This window comes from Gallinula chloropus (genome assembly GCF_964237585.1).
Source record: "Gallinula chloropus genome assembly, chromosome: 27".
Lineage (NCBI taxonomy): Eukaryota > Metazoa > Chordata > Aves > Gruiformes > Rallidae > Gallinula > Gallinula chloropus.
Genome location: NC_140112.1, coordinates 5,829,053 through 5,841,103, shown reverse-complemented (window position 1 = coordinate 5,841,103; position 12,051 = coordinate 5,829,053). Strand labels below are relative to the sequence as shown.

General features: G+C 64.9%; 2 protein-coding genes across 2 annotated transcripts; one reads left to right on the top strand and one right to left on the bottom strand.

The window, feature by feature from the left end:
* Window positions 1–5,535: 5,535 nt before the first annotated feature.
* On the bottom strand, window positions 5,536–6,601 carry CLPS (colipase; the record flags this gene model as incomplete). The annotated part of the gene is made up of 3 exons (XM_084275990.1): window positions 5,536–5,740; window positions 5,825–5,947; window positions 6,506–6,601. The coding sequence occupies 3 exons, from the start codon at window positions 6,599–6,601 to the stop codon at window positions 5,606–5,608; spliced, it is 354 nt and encodes a 117-aa protein (XP_084132116.1). The 3' UTR covers window positions 5,536–5,605.
* A 1,719-nt stretch (window positions 6,602–8,320) lies between these two features.
* Window positions 8,321–12,001, top strand: LHFPL5 (LHFPL tetraspan subfamily member 5; the record flags this gene model as incomplete). The annotated part of the gene is made up of 4 exons (XM_084275910.1): window positions 8,321–8,732; window positions 11,259–11,495; window positions 11,658–11,688; window positions 11,903–12,001. The coding sequence occupies 3 exons, from the start codon at window positions 8,321–8,323 to the stop codon at window positions 11,672–11,674; spliced, it is 666 nt and encodes a 221-aa protein (XP_084132036.1). The 3' UTR covers window positions 11,675–11,688; window positions 11,903–12,001.
* Window positions 12,002–12,051: the final 50 nt, after the last annotated feature.

Sequence of the window (12,051 nt, the reverse complement as noted above, 5' to 3'; positions counted from 1 at the left end):
GGGCGTCCAGGGCTCCCTGCCAGCCCCGCTGGGATAGGGGTGCCGGGGTGTGAGGGGGGGGGGGGTGTAAGGGTGCAGGGGTGGGAGGGAGTGGGGGTGCAGCACCCTCAGGGATGTTCAGCCATGAGGCAGCACTTACTACGGGGATGCTCCAGCTAGAAGGACCCTCACCCCAAGAACACCCCGAGGCGCTCCTCCATGGGTGCCCTAATGCTTGCTGGGTGCCTGGGTAGCCCCAGGGTGGGGGTTAGGAGGGGGGGACACCCCCCCATCAGGGACACGCAGCAGCATTAACAGCCCACCGCGACAGATGCATCCCCCCCTGCCCCTCAAATAAAACCCCAAACCCACCCTGCAGCGCCCAGGGCTTCGCTCCCAGCCTCCCCCACGCAGGGAGCCCGGCGGGGCCGGGCCCTGCCCCTGCGGCGCAGCAGCACCGGGCGGGCGGGCTGCCAGGCGCCCGGCGCGGGGACGCGATGTACCGGCCGCGGGAGCGCCGGGAACAGCCTGACTCAGCACCCGGGCAGCGGCTGCCGCGGCCAGCGCAGCGCAGCGCTCCGCGGGGCCGGCCGGCTGCAGCCCTGCCGGGGGGGCTGTCCTGGGGAGGGGAGGGGGCTGCCCCGGGGAAGGGAGGGGGCTGCTCCGGGAAGAGGGGGGAGGACGCCCCGGGGAGGGGAGGGGGCTGCCCCTGGAGGGTGTGTGCCCCGGGGGGAGGGGGCTGCCCCGGGAGGGAGGGGGGCTGCCCCGGGGAAGGGGAGGGGGCTGCCCCTGGAGCGTGTCTGCCCTGGGGAAGGGGGGGGAGGATGCCCTGAGGAGGGGGCTGCCCCTGGAGGGTGTGTGCCCCGGGGGGAGGGGGCTGCCCCGGGGAAGGGGAGGGGGCTGCCCCTGGGGTGTGTCTGCCCTGGGGAAGGGGGGGGGGAAGGATGCCCTGAGGAGGGGGCGGGCGGCTGTCCTGGGGGAGGGGAGAGGGCTGCTCCGGGAATGGGGGGGGAGCACGCCCCGAGAAGGGGAGGGGGCTGCCCCTGGAGGGGGGCTGCCCTGGGGAAGGAGGGGGAGGATGCCCCGGGGAGGGGGAGAGGGGCTGTCCCGGGGAAGGGGAGGGGGCTGCCCCAGGAGGGGAGGGAGGGCTGGTCGTTGCCTCCGGGCACGCAGGCAGGAAACCCCCTCCCTGCTGCTGGCGAGACCCGCGGAGCAGATGTGTCCGTCCCACACCCCACACCCCCCCCCCGCCCCCGCTTGGTCCCAGCTGGATGAGGGGCACGGCGTGGATACCGGATCACACCCCCACCCCACCCCCAGCATCCCCCCACCCCCAGCATCAGCCCCCGGCATCACTCTTGGCATCAACCCCCAGCAGCATCCCTCCAATTTCCCCCCTCCCAGCATCCCCCCACCGTAATCTCCCCAGCATCCCCCCCAGCACCCCCTCAGCATCACCCCAATATACCCCCTGCATTTCCCCAGCACTGGTTTGCTCCCCCTGCCAAGGCAGACTCCAGCATTTGGGGGAGACCCCCACACCCCCACAAAGCACCCAGCCCCACCTCTCCCTGGGCTGATGCAGCCCATCACCCCCCTCCATCCCCCCATATCACACTAATTAATTCCTCTAGCAGCACAAATAATTCAGCTGGAGAATTTTTCTGCCTGTGAGCTGCTGGAAAGCATCAGGAGGGGTTTGTGGAGGTGAGCAGGGTGCCTGGATATCCCCCCCAGGGCCACCTCTGTATCCCTCCATCCTGCTCAGTCTCCGTCCACTAATGTCCTGAGCTCGTCGGTCCTCAGCCCTGGGTGTTCTCCTGGCTGCTCCAGGCTGGGGGAGCATCCTCAAGGGACCCCACCCTTGGCCATGCTCCAAAGCCAACCCTGGAGATGGAGGGCTACAGGGACCCCCACACCAGGTTTCAGGCTCCTGGGGGCTGTGGCTTGCCCGGAGTTGCTCTTTGCCCTTTGGACGGGTCTTTCCCCTCATCCGACCCCCAAGAAAAAAAACCATGAGAGAGGAAAACCAGGAGAGCATCCGACACTGTTCCCCCCGTGACATGTGAGGGCGAAGCCAGAGAGGCCAGGAAAAAATCTTCCAACAATTGGTTTTGGCCCCAGGACACAAACCAGAGCTTTTCATGAATTATTTCTCTCTCTTTTTTTTTTTTTTTCCCTTTTAAATTGTTGTTGTTGCTGTTGCTAGAAAGGCTCCTTCTCCTCCAGCTGCAGCTCCCAGGTCGGCTCCTCACCAGCTCCAGCTCTACACCATCTCCCCAGGATGCTCCAGATACAGGAAAACCCATCAGGGCATCGTGGAATCAGCCCCCCTGCATCCCTGGGGGGGCTGCACCCCCTTTCACCCCACGGCCTGGACCTGCCGTGGGGGCTGCGCTGCTGCGGGGGTAGGTTGAGGTGTCCCCCAGTCAGCCTGGGGTAGAGGGGGTGGCACAAACTGAGGTGTCTCCCCAGGGATTTGGGGTTCCCTGAGCGCCTGGTGCAGGCTGAGGTGTCCCACCCCCGTGGTGATGCGGCTCCTGCCTTGCAGCAGCCCCCTCCAGCCCCCCCTCCCCAGGGCTGAGGGACACCCCAAAAGCGGCCACCCCACCCCTGGCTTGTTGTGCATGGAGGGGGCAGGATAGAATCCAGCCCCAAAAGCAAGTAGGCAGCTGCAGATGCCTCTGGGGCACCCCCAAACACCCCTGGGACACCCCCAAACTCCTTGGGGCAGCCCCTTGGGTAGGTTCCTGCAGCACAAGTGTCCCACAGAGCACCCACACCCCAGCACCCTCCAACCCAAACCCCATGAGCCGCAGGATCAGGCCCCCTATGTGAGTGCAGCAAACTGGGGGGGGGGGGAGGGGGATCAGACCACCCCCACCAAAATCTGTGCCCCAAGATGGGTACTGTGGGGGTGTCTTTCCTGGGGGGGGGGTCTGCAAGGATGGGCATCAGGTGGGCACCCCACTGGAGAGCCCCCCCTTGCAGCCAGAGCTGGTGATGGCACCGGAGGGGGGGGCGCGTGGGGAATTGGGGGCCAGGGACCCCCCGGGATGGGTGCAGAAGCGGCTGCCCCCCCCCCGCAGGAGGCAGAGAAGGGTTAAAGCTGCGGAGGAGAAGAGGTGAAGGCCGAGGGCTGGCGGAAGGGGGGGGAGAGAGGGAGGAGGGAGGTTGGGGAGAGGGAGCGCGGCTCGGCGAGAACATCCTGTACCCTCCTGGTAAAAACAGCCCGGGCGGGGGGGCCGGCGGGGGAGGGGGGGGAACCTTCCCGGGGACAACCCCCACCCGGGGCGAAGCGGGGGGGGGACACTGGGGCCGCCCCACGGGTGAGCAGGAGGGGGTGGGGGTGCGAAGTGGGGGGTGTAGCCCTGGTGATCGGGTGAGACTGCGGGGGGGGGGGAAGTTAAGGTGCCCCCCCCCCCTTCCAATGCCCCTTCGGCCTCACGCTCCTCCTCGCTGCTTTCTAACCACGGGGTGGGGAGGGGGGGGAACCCCGTGCAGAGCACAGAGCACCCCAGTGCTGGCACCCCCATCACCCAGGGTGAGGTGAGGCTCCCCAGAGGCGGGGGGGGGCTTCCCCCCCCCCATCCACAAAGACCTGGTGAGGGGGGGGGACACACAACCCCCCCCCCCTCTCCCGGGGACCAAATCTTCCGGCACGAGGATGCCCGTCCCAGCTCAGGGTGCCCCCACCCTGGTGTAGCGGCCCCCCCGCCCCCCCCCGGGGCTGGCAGCACCCCACACGCGCCGGGGGCCCCTTCCTGTGTTTGTTAAGACGCCGTGAGTCAGGCGGCTGGGCTTCGGTTTGAGCCAATATTTACCAGCGCGGAGCTGCCAAAATAAAGCTGCCGCTTCACCAGCCCGGCCAGCGCCAGGACGGGGGGGGGGGGCGGGGGGGGGGCGTTCATGTACGGCCACCCCCTTCCCATCTCTCTGCTGCTCCCATCCTCCTCCCTGCCAAGACACCCCAAAAGCGGGCACACCCCCCCCCCCAAATCACTAACACACAGCAGGAGTTGCCCCCCCCTCCCCAATATTCTCTACCCCCCCCCCCCCAGGGAGGGGGTGGCCCCCGAAGTAATGCTGGAGGGGTGTCAGGGTGGGGGGCGTTTCAGGGTCCCCCCCCCAGGCAGAGTTGCCCCCGAGGTTGGGGTGTCCCTGCTAGGCTGGGTGTGGGGGTCACCCCAGGGTGTGGGGGGGCCCGGGGGGGTCCCCGGGCTGTGGGCACGGTGCGGGTGCCCTCTGCTGGTCCTGGCGCGGCTGGAGCCGGGAGTTGGCCGCATCCTGCCCGTGCCAAGGATGCAGAGCCCTGGGCAAGGGAGGCTGGTCCTGGGGCAGGCAGGGCTCCCAGTAGCCCCAGTGTGCATCCCGGGCGACACCAGCCTCTCCGGGATGCTCCCCACGGGTGTGGAAGGGTGTGTGGGGCTGGGGACTCCCCCCAGAAGGCAAGGTGAGGGAGGTTGGGGTCACTGGAGCATCCCCAGCTCTGTCCCCCCCCCGTGTCTCCCCCCACGGCTGGAACCCCCCCTCCCCAGCCTGGCCACTCTCCCAGCGCATCCCTTGTGTTTCTGTGGGTGCAGATCCTCAGGCTGCTGGTTATGGGATGTTTCCTGCAGGGCATCCTCAGCTGGCAGGTACAGCCCACAGCCCCTCTGTGCCCCCCTCCCCAGCACTGAGCCATCGTGGGGTGCCTGGTCCCTTGGGGAGTGGTGCTGTGGGTGCTTGGTCCTCATCCTGCCCATGGGGATAGAAACACACGGGATGAAGACAACCCCAGAGAAGCCAAGACCCCTCCCCCCTTCAGTGACCCCCTCACCTCCTGACACCCCCCCAGCTCTGAGAAGCAGGTGCCTCCTCTTCTTCACTTCCTCTGTGCCCAAACCACTGGCTCTGAGCTGGGCATCGTCTCCCCCCCCCCCCCCAGCCCACCCTGCCCTGGGCACCGCTGGGATTTACCCCCTCGCTGCCATCACCCCACCCCAGCTCCATCCCGGATTCCCAAAGCTCCTGGAGAAGCTGCTCTGCGAGGTGCTGCTGGACAGAAGGACCCCCACAGACATACAACCCTTACGGGGTCCTTTTCAGGGGGGACCCACCTGACCACGTCCTGGCCACGTCTCCCCAGCCCGAGGAGGACACCCGGCGCCGCAGCTCCAGCACACGGACATGGACATCCAGCTCCCAGGGCGCAGCTCGGCGAGGTGGACACGGCAGCATCCCCAGCTCCCACAGCACCTTCCCGTCCCTCTTCACAAACCTTTTCTGGGGGATGTTTCCAGCCAAAGGCAAAGCACCCGAGTCCAGCACAGCGCGAGCAGCTCCCTGGGGTCCTGTGGGTGCCGGATATTCCCCTCCTCCCCTGCACCCCCTTTGCTAACACTCCCCCCTGAGCAGGGTTTACGATTGCAGAGGATGGGAACACACGTATGGAAAAGCCATCAGGTCCCTGTGGCTTTTTTTCCAGGATCTTCTGGCGCTGCTGCCCCATCCTGTGCTGGTTGGGGGGGGACACACATGAAAACACAGCTCACAGCTTGGCAGAAGAGGGTCTTTACTTGGCACCCCCCCCTCCCCTCGTTGCAGGCAGGGGGAACACAAGGGAGGGTTCAGGGAGGGTCTTCTTTCACCCTAACCTGGTGTCCCGGGGGTCCTTGCAGGTGCCGAAGTCGCTGTTGGTGATGGAACCCACGAGGGTCTTCTCAACCTCGCAGCTCAAGCCGCTCTCGCAGGGACACTTGTAGTAGACCCCATAGAGGCTCTGTGGGGAACCAGCCGAGGCTGGGTGCAGCGCAGGGACCCAGCCCCAGCCCCCCCCCAGCCCCCAGAGCAGGGGAGCACGTACCTTTGGGGAGCAGTCCTGGAACTCGGCTGCCTTGGGCGCGCACCGGGCCAGGCTCAGGCCGCTGTTCCGGTGGCAGCAGCGGCTCTTGCACTGGGCGCTCTGCAGGCACAGCTCCCCGGCGTCCTGCGCCACGAGGCAGGGCCTGAGCACCCAGTCCTGCCCTGGCTCACCTCAACCTCCCATCCTTCCCACTGTGAGCACGGGGGGAGGGTCGGTTTGTGTGGGTGGCAGACACCAGCTCTGCCTTTGGGCTGGGGCTCAGCACCCATTCCAGCCTGCCCCAACCTCCTGCCCTTCCTCAGCCTGGCCCAAAACGCCTCCCACTGAGGTGCTGCACCCTGTGCAGCTCATGGGGAATAGGGCTGAGATGCCACAGAGGAAGCATCCTCCCCTCCCTGTTCCCTGCGACCCCCCAGGGAAGGGGTCCCCACTGGTGCAGGCAGCTCAGAGCTTACCTGGGCTCCCCTGTCCCTTTCACAGCCTCTGGGCACAACCCTAGAAAACCCAGCCTGGCATCCATGCTTGCCTCAGTTTCCCCAGCCACAAGTGAGTCCTGCTTCTGGCAGCTGCAGCCAACACCCCAGTGTAGCTCCCACCAGAGACCAAAGCAGCGCAGCCCTCCCAACACCCCATGCACCCCACTGCAGCACTCAGGGCGTCCCCCAAGCCCTTCCCTCTTACCAAGTTGAAGATGAGCCCTCGGTTTTGTGGCGCAGACAGGGTGGGGGCCAGGAGCAGCAGGACCAGGAGCAGGCGGGGGGGCAGCGCCTTGGCCATGGTGGGCTCGCTCGTGCCCCCGCCCTGGGGCAGCGGGTGCTTTATAGCCGGTGCCACCATCAGCTGACACAGCTGCTCCTATCACACCCCAGCTCGTGGCACTGGGGCAGCGCTGGGACAGGCATCCTGCCCAGGGCAGGAAAACACTGATGGCCATTGCTGCCAGGCTGTGCCACCGTGGGGACATCTTGCCCTGTCCCCAGATGACTGTCCCACACTGGCGATGCCATCCTGCCCTTTGGCAGCTCCTTTGGCCAAAGCCAGCGCTCCTGGGCTTCTCCTGGGGAGGATCCCCAGCCCTCCCTCCTCTCCTTCGCCCTGATCTCCAGGGAGCACACACCTGGGTGTCTCCAAGGTGCTTTCGTTGCTCGGCATTGCTGATGGGTTCATGGGTGAAGCAGACCCGACGCTACAGCAGGAGCTCCATGGGGGAGCACCCACCCCTGGATCCTCCATCGCTCAAACGTCACACTCACAGATGCCAACAAGCCCACTTGAGAAAGCCCAAAAGCATGGCAGGAGCGAGCCCACGCCCCTGCCAGCATCTCACCAGCCTTGCTCAGTGCTCCAGAGCCCGCTGAGGTCCCCAGCCCTGGCCCACGGGCCACCAGCTCCACCTCACCCTGCCCTAGCAGTGTTTGCTTTGGGTGCCAGCGTTGGGGGACGCGGCTGATGAAAGGGGCCCAGCCCTGGGAACAGCACAGGTTTTCTGCCTGCACTGGCCTGGCTGCTCCCAGCAGTGATTAACACTGGGCAGCCCCGGCCTTTGGTGGTGACGGGGGTGACGCTGAGGCTGGCGGTGGCTGCTGGGTGCCCATCACGCTGGTGTCTGGGCTGTGCAGCAGGAGCTGAGCCTCTGCCGTGCCTCGGGGTGCGGGGCAGCTGGGACCCCTGGAGAAAGGTCCCAGGTGGCCACAGGCACCCCCGGGCTGTCGGGGCAGGCTGGGGGGCTGCCCACCCTCCTCTGGCAGCAGGAGGCAGGGGTGACACCCTGGGGTGCAGGATGAGCCCCTTCCCTCTCTGCCGTGGGGCTGGTCTTGACCCTGTCTGCAGCCACGGAGCTGCCAGGGGGTCTGGGGGCCCTCAGCAGAGGCAGCACCCCTAGCTCTCCCCTCCCGTGGGGGACACTGTGGTGGCACCAGCTGGGAGAGTGGAGGGGAGCAGCAGAGGGATGTGGTATTTGGGGGACATCCTTGGTCCCCAACAGCACAGGCTGGGTGGATGCTGAGGGGGTCACCACCCAGCCCCCGGCACATCCTGGGGCACACACTGAGGGTGGGGGGGAAGGGGGGGGGTGTCAAGGCACATCCCGGGGCGCACAGTGATGCTCGAATCGCACCCCAGGGCTGATCCCGGGGGGTGCGTTGGGGTTGTGGGGCTCACCCCGAAAGAGCATCCCGGGGATACGGGGACCCCCCGGGCACCACACCGGGGGAGCATCCTCGGGGCACGGGGGCTATCCCGGCGGCGCAGGGCCCCCTCCAGAGGCGGGTCCCGGGGGCGCATCCCGAGCCGCGCCTCCCGGCTCCTCCCGAGCCCACCCCGGCTCCTCCCGGCTCCTCGCGGGGGGGGGGGGGATGCGGCGCCGCCGCCCCCCCGGGGCGGTCCAGCCGCAGCCGCCGCCGTGCGCCGGGCGGGGGGGCAGCGCCGGGCGGGGGGGCAGCGCCGGGAGCGGGGGCAGCGCCGGGGGGCCCGGGGAGCGGGGCCGGTGCCCCCGCCATGCCCAAGCTGCTGCCGGCGCAGGAGGCGGCCCGGATCTACCACACCAACTACGTGAGGAACGCGCGGGCCATGGGGGTGCTCTGGGCTCTCTTCACCCTCTGCTTCTCCATCCTGATGGTCGTGACCTTCATCCAGCCCTACTGGATCGGCGACAGCATCGACACGCCGCAGGCCGGGTACTTCGGCCTCTTCTCCTACTGCATCGGGAACGCGCTGACCGGGGAGCTCATCTGCAAGGGCAGCCCCCTGGATTTCGGCACCATCCCCTCCAGCGCCTTCAAAACTGCCATGTTCTTCGTCGGCATCTCCACCTTCCTCATCATCGGCTCCATCCTCTGCTTCAGCCTCTTCTTCTTCTGCAACGCGGCCACTGTCTATAAAGTCTGTGCCTGGATGCAGCTGGCAGCAGGTGAGCGGGGGTGGGGGTGATGCACGGGGGGCTGGGGGCTACCTGTGGTCAGCTGGAGCTGCTTTCCCCTCTCTGGCCCCAGCTGGACTCTGCTAGTGGGTGTCTGGCCACCAGTATAACCTCTTTACCCCAGTTGCTCTCCCTTACTGGTTACCAGTTTGCAGTAAGCAAAGCCCGTCCAAGCAGCTGAGACCCAGCAGACTCACTGCACACAGGAGAGGTTTTCCCAACCCACACGGCACTGAGAGCCCAGCCCGGTCTTTGCTTACCTGGGGGAGCTTTCCTCTGGCCATCACCCAAGCCCCACGGTGCAGCAGGGTCCCAGCTTCAGAGCATCCATCCAAGAGCACCAAACAGCACAGGGCCAGGGCACGGAGCTCCCAGCTGCATCAGGGATCCTGCAGGAACTAATGAGGGGGATGGTGATACCGTTTGCTGAGTTATTTGGTGCCTACAATACCCCCATAGCAACTGTAAACTCCCTGAGCTTGGGGGAGGGGAAGGGGAGGAAGGATCTGGCTGTAGGACTTGGTACCATCACCCACGCTTTCCTGCTCATCCTCACATCCCCATTGACCTCCAGCCTTCCCCCTCCCTCCCCCAACACAGCAAGACACCTGAGACACCAGGTAACCCAGCTCCTGCATCCAGAACCTCGGCTGAAACCCAACCCAGCCCTTCACCACTCCTGAATCATTCATGCCTGGAGCAGTCACAGCCTTCCCCCTCCCCAGACACCCCAGCTGAGACCCCTGGGGTGCAGCAGAGCCCTGGGTCACTCCAATTCCTGGCTAAAGAAGTGAGCTGAAGCAAAGATTTAGATAAGAAGCTTGGGGCAGCTCAGCCTCCCAGGGAGCAGTGGCAGGGAAAGGCTTTGCTGGTGTAATTGGGGCTTTTATGTACATTTTTGTCTGGGCAGGGAGAGGAACCAGGTGCAGGCAGCTCCAGGCACATGGATGAGCCCGAGTCATCCCCAGCAGCCCCACTGCTCCGCCCCAGCCAGCTCACAGGAGCTTCTGAGCTGACACTGGACAGGGCAGATGCTGCTGCATCTCTGGGAGTTGTTTTAAGAAGGGGACAGGTGAGGAGAGGAGCTGGCTGGGGCCTTTGCTCTGCCCCAGGGTGCAGCTCCACAGGAGAACTCATTTCTCTCCAGCTTTCCCCACTTTTCTTTGCCCACCCCCCTGTTACCTCCAAGGAAGAGTGATTACAGACAGGAGAACCCAGAAATGAAGAGAAATGCTCTCTGCACGCTGAGGAAGCTGGCTGTTGGCCTCACCCCTCTCCTGCCCTCAAGCCAAGGAGGAAAAACCTTCAAGGAAGGCACGAGGCAGCTGCCCCAAGAGCAGGTTCTGGTTTTCCAAGAGGCACTGGTATGGGGCAGGGAGCATCTGGCTGCTGCAGGTGCCCACAAAGGGTTGGCAGCAGCTCTACCTTAGCAGACCAGGAGCTGAAATCCAGCTACACATGGGCTGTGAGGGAGATTCTCCACCTCACCCAGACTAAACCTGTTCCAGTTTTGCTGGGAAAACACATTTCTTGGGAGCGACGTGGCCAGGGACGCGTGGGGGGGCAGGAGGAGAGATGAGGCAGGAGGTGAGAGGTGTTGCCTGGGCAACGCAGCGATGGGAGATGTTCCTGCAGCGTGTCCTTGACAGGGAGCAGCGTGCTGGATCCAGCTCCTCCCCAGCTGCAGCAGCGTGAACAGAGCAGGGCCCACAATTAAAATACTACACACTGGTTAATTAGGCTTCTCTGTAAGGAAATCCCATGTCCTGGGAGTGGCCAGCTGGAGTGGCCATCCCATGCTGGAGTGGCCAGCAGGGACAGGGAGGGGATTGTCCCTCTCTACTCTGCCCTCGTGAGGCCCCATCTGGAGTCCTGTGTGCAGATCTGGGGCCCCCAATACAAGAAGGATGTGGAACTGTTGGAGAGGGGTCAGAGGAGCCACAAGGATGATCAGAGGGCTGGAGCAGCTCCCCTACAAAGAGAGGCTGAGGGAGTGGGCTTGTTCAGCCTGGAGAAGAGAAGGCTGTGGGGGGACCTCATTGCAGCCTCCCAGTCCCTGAAGGGAGCAGAGGAACAGGAGGGGATTCAGCTTGTTAAAGGGCAGAGACTGGCAGGACAAGGGGATGGAGTGAAGCTGGAGGAGGGAAGGTTTAGATTAGATATTAGGGGGAAGTTCTTTGCAGAGAGAGTGGTGAGGGGCTGGAAGGGGCTGCCCAGAGAGGGGGTGGGTGCCCCATCCCTGGGGGTGTTCAAGGCCAGGTTGGCTGGGGCCCTGGGCAACCTTGTGTATCTCCAGGCCTGGAGGTTGGTGTCCCTGCCTGTGGCAGGGGGTTGGAGCTCTGTGACCCTTGGGGTCCCTCCCACCCCAGACCATTCCATGATTCTAAAGCTTACGTGGCAGCAGTTGTCCTTTGCAGCGCTGTCGGTGGGTGAGGGAGGCGTGGCCGTGCTCCTCCCTGCCATGCTGGGGCTCTGTGGGCCACTCACAGCTGCTTCACCAGCTCCTTGTCCCCGCAGCTACAGGGCTGATGATCGGGTGCCTGATCTACCCCGACGGCTGGGACTCCAGCGAGGTGAGGCGCATGTGCGGGGACAAGACGGACAAGTACACGCTGGGCGCCTGCACGGTGCGCTGGGCCTACATCCTCTGCATCATCGGCATCCTCGACGCCCTCATCCTCTCCTTCCTGGCCTTCGTGCTGGGGAACAGGCAGGATAACCTCCTCCCCTCCGATTTTAAAGTGGAAAATAAAGGTAAAGGCGGCCGGGGCTGAGCTCCCCCCTCAGCCCTGTCCTGCTGCAGAGCATTCCCAGGGCTGGTCAGGAGGAGGGTGGGTTCCTCCTCCGGGTCCTGGCTCCTTGGGTGGTGTCATTCCTGCAGCCCCTTAACACAGTGAATCTCTCTTTGGTTTGCAGAAGAGGGCAACGACTGACAGCAGCTCACCAGGTAAGCAGCACCCACAGAGGGTGACTGAGGGTTTGGGTGATGGATTTGGGGGTCTGTGGACACGCAGGGTCGAGTTGGGGAGCAGGAAGGAGCCTTTGCTTTGCCTCCCAAGACCAGACCATAAATCCTTGTCAAGTGCCCCCCCCCACCCAATGCTCAGTATTTCAAGCCAGGCTCCATCTGCCAACAGCTGAGCTTCTCTTTCTCTTCCCAGGAACAACCTACAGCTCTTCATCAGCTTCAAGGCAACAGCCCTTCTCTTTAAAATGACTCTTCCAGGAGCCTCAGACTCTCCAACCTGTGTGGGTTTTTCTACAGCTGTTCTTTTCACCCAAAGCTCTTGTGGGGCTCCCTGCTCACAGC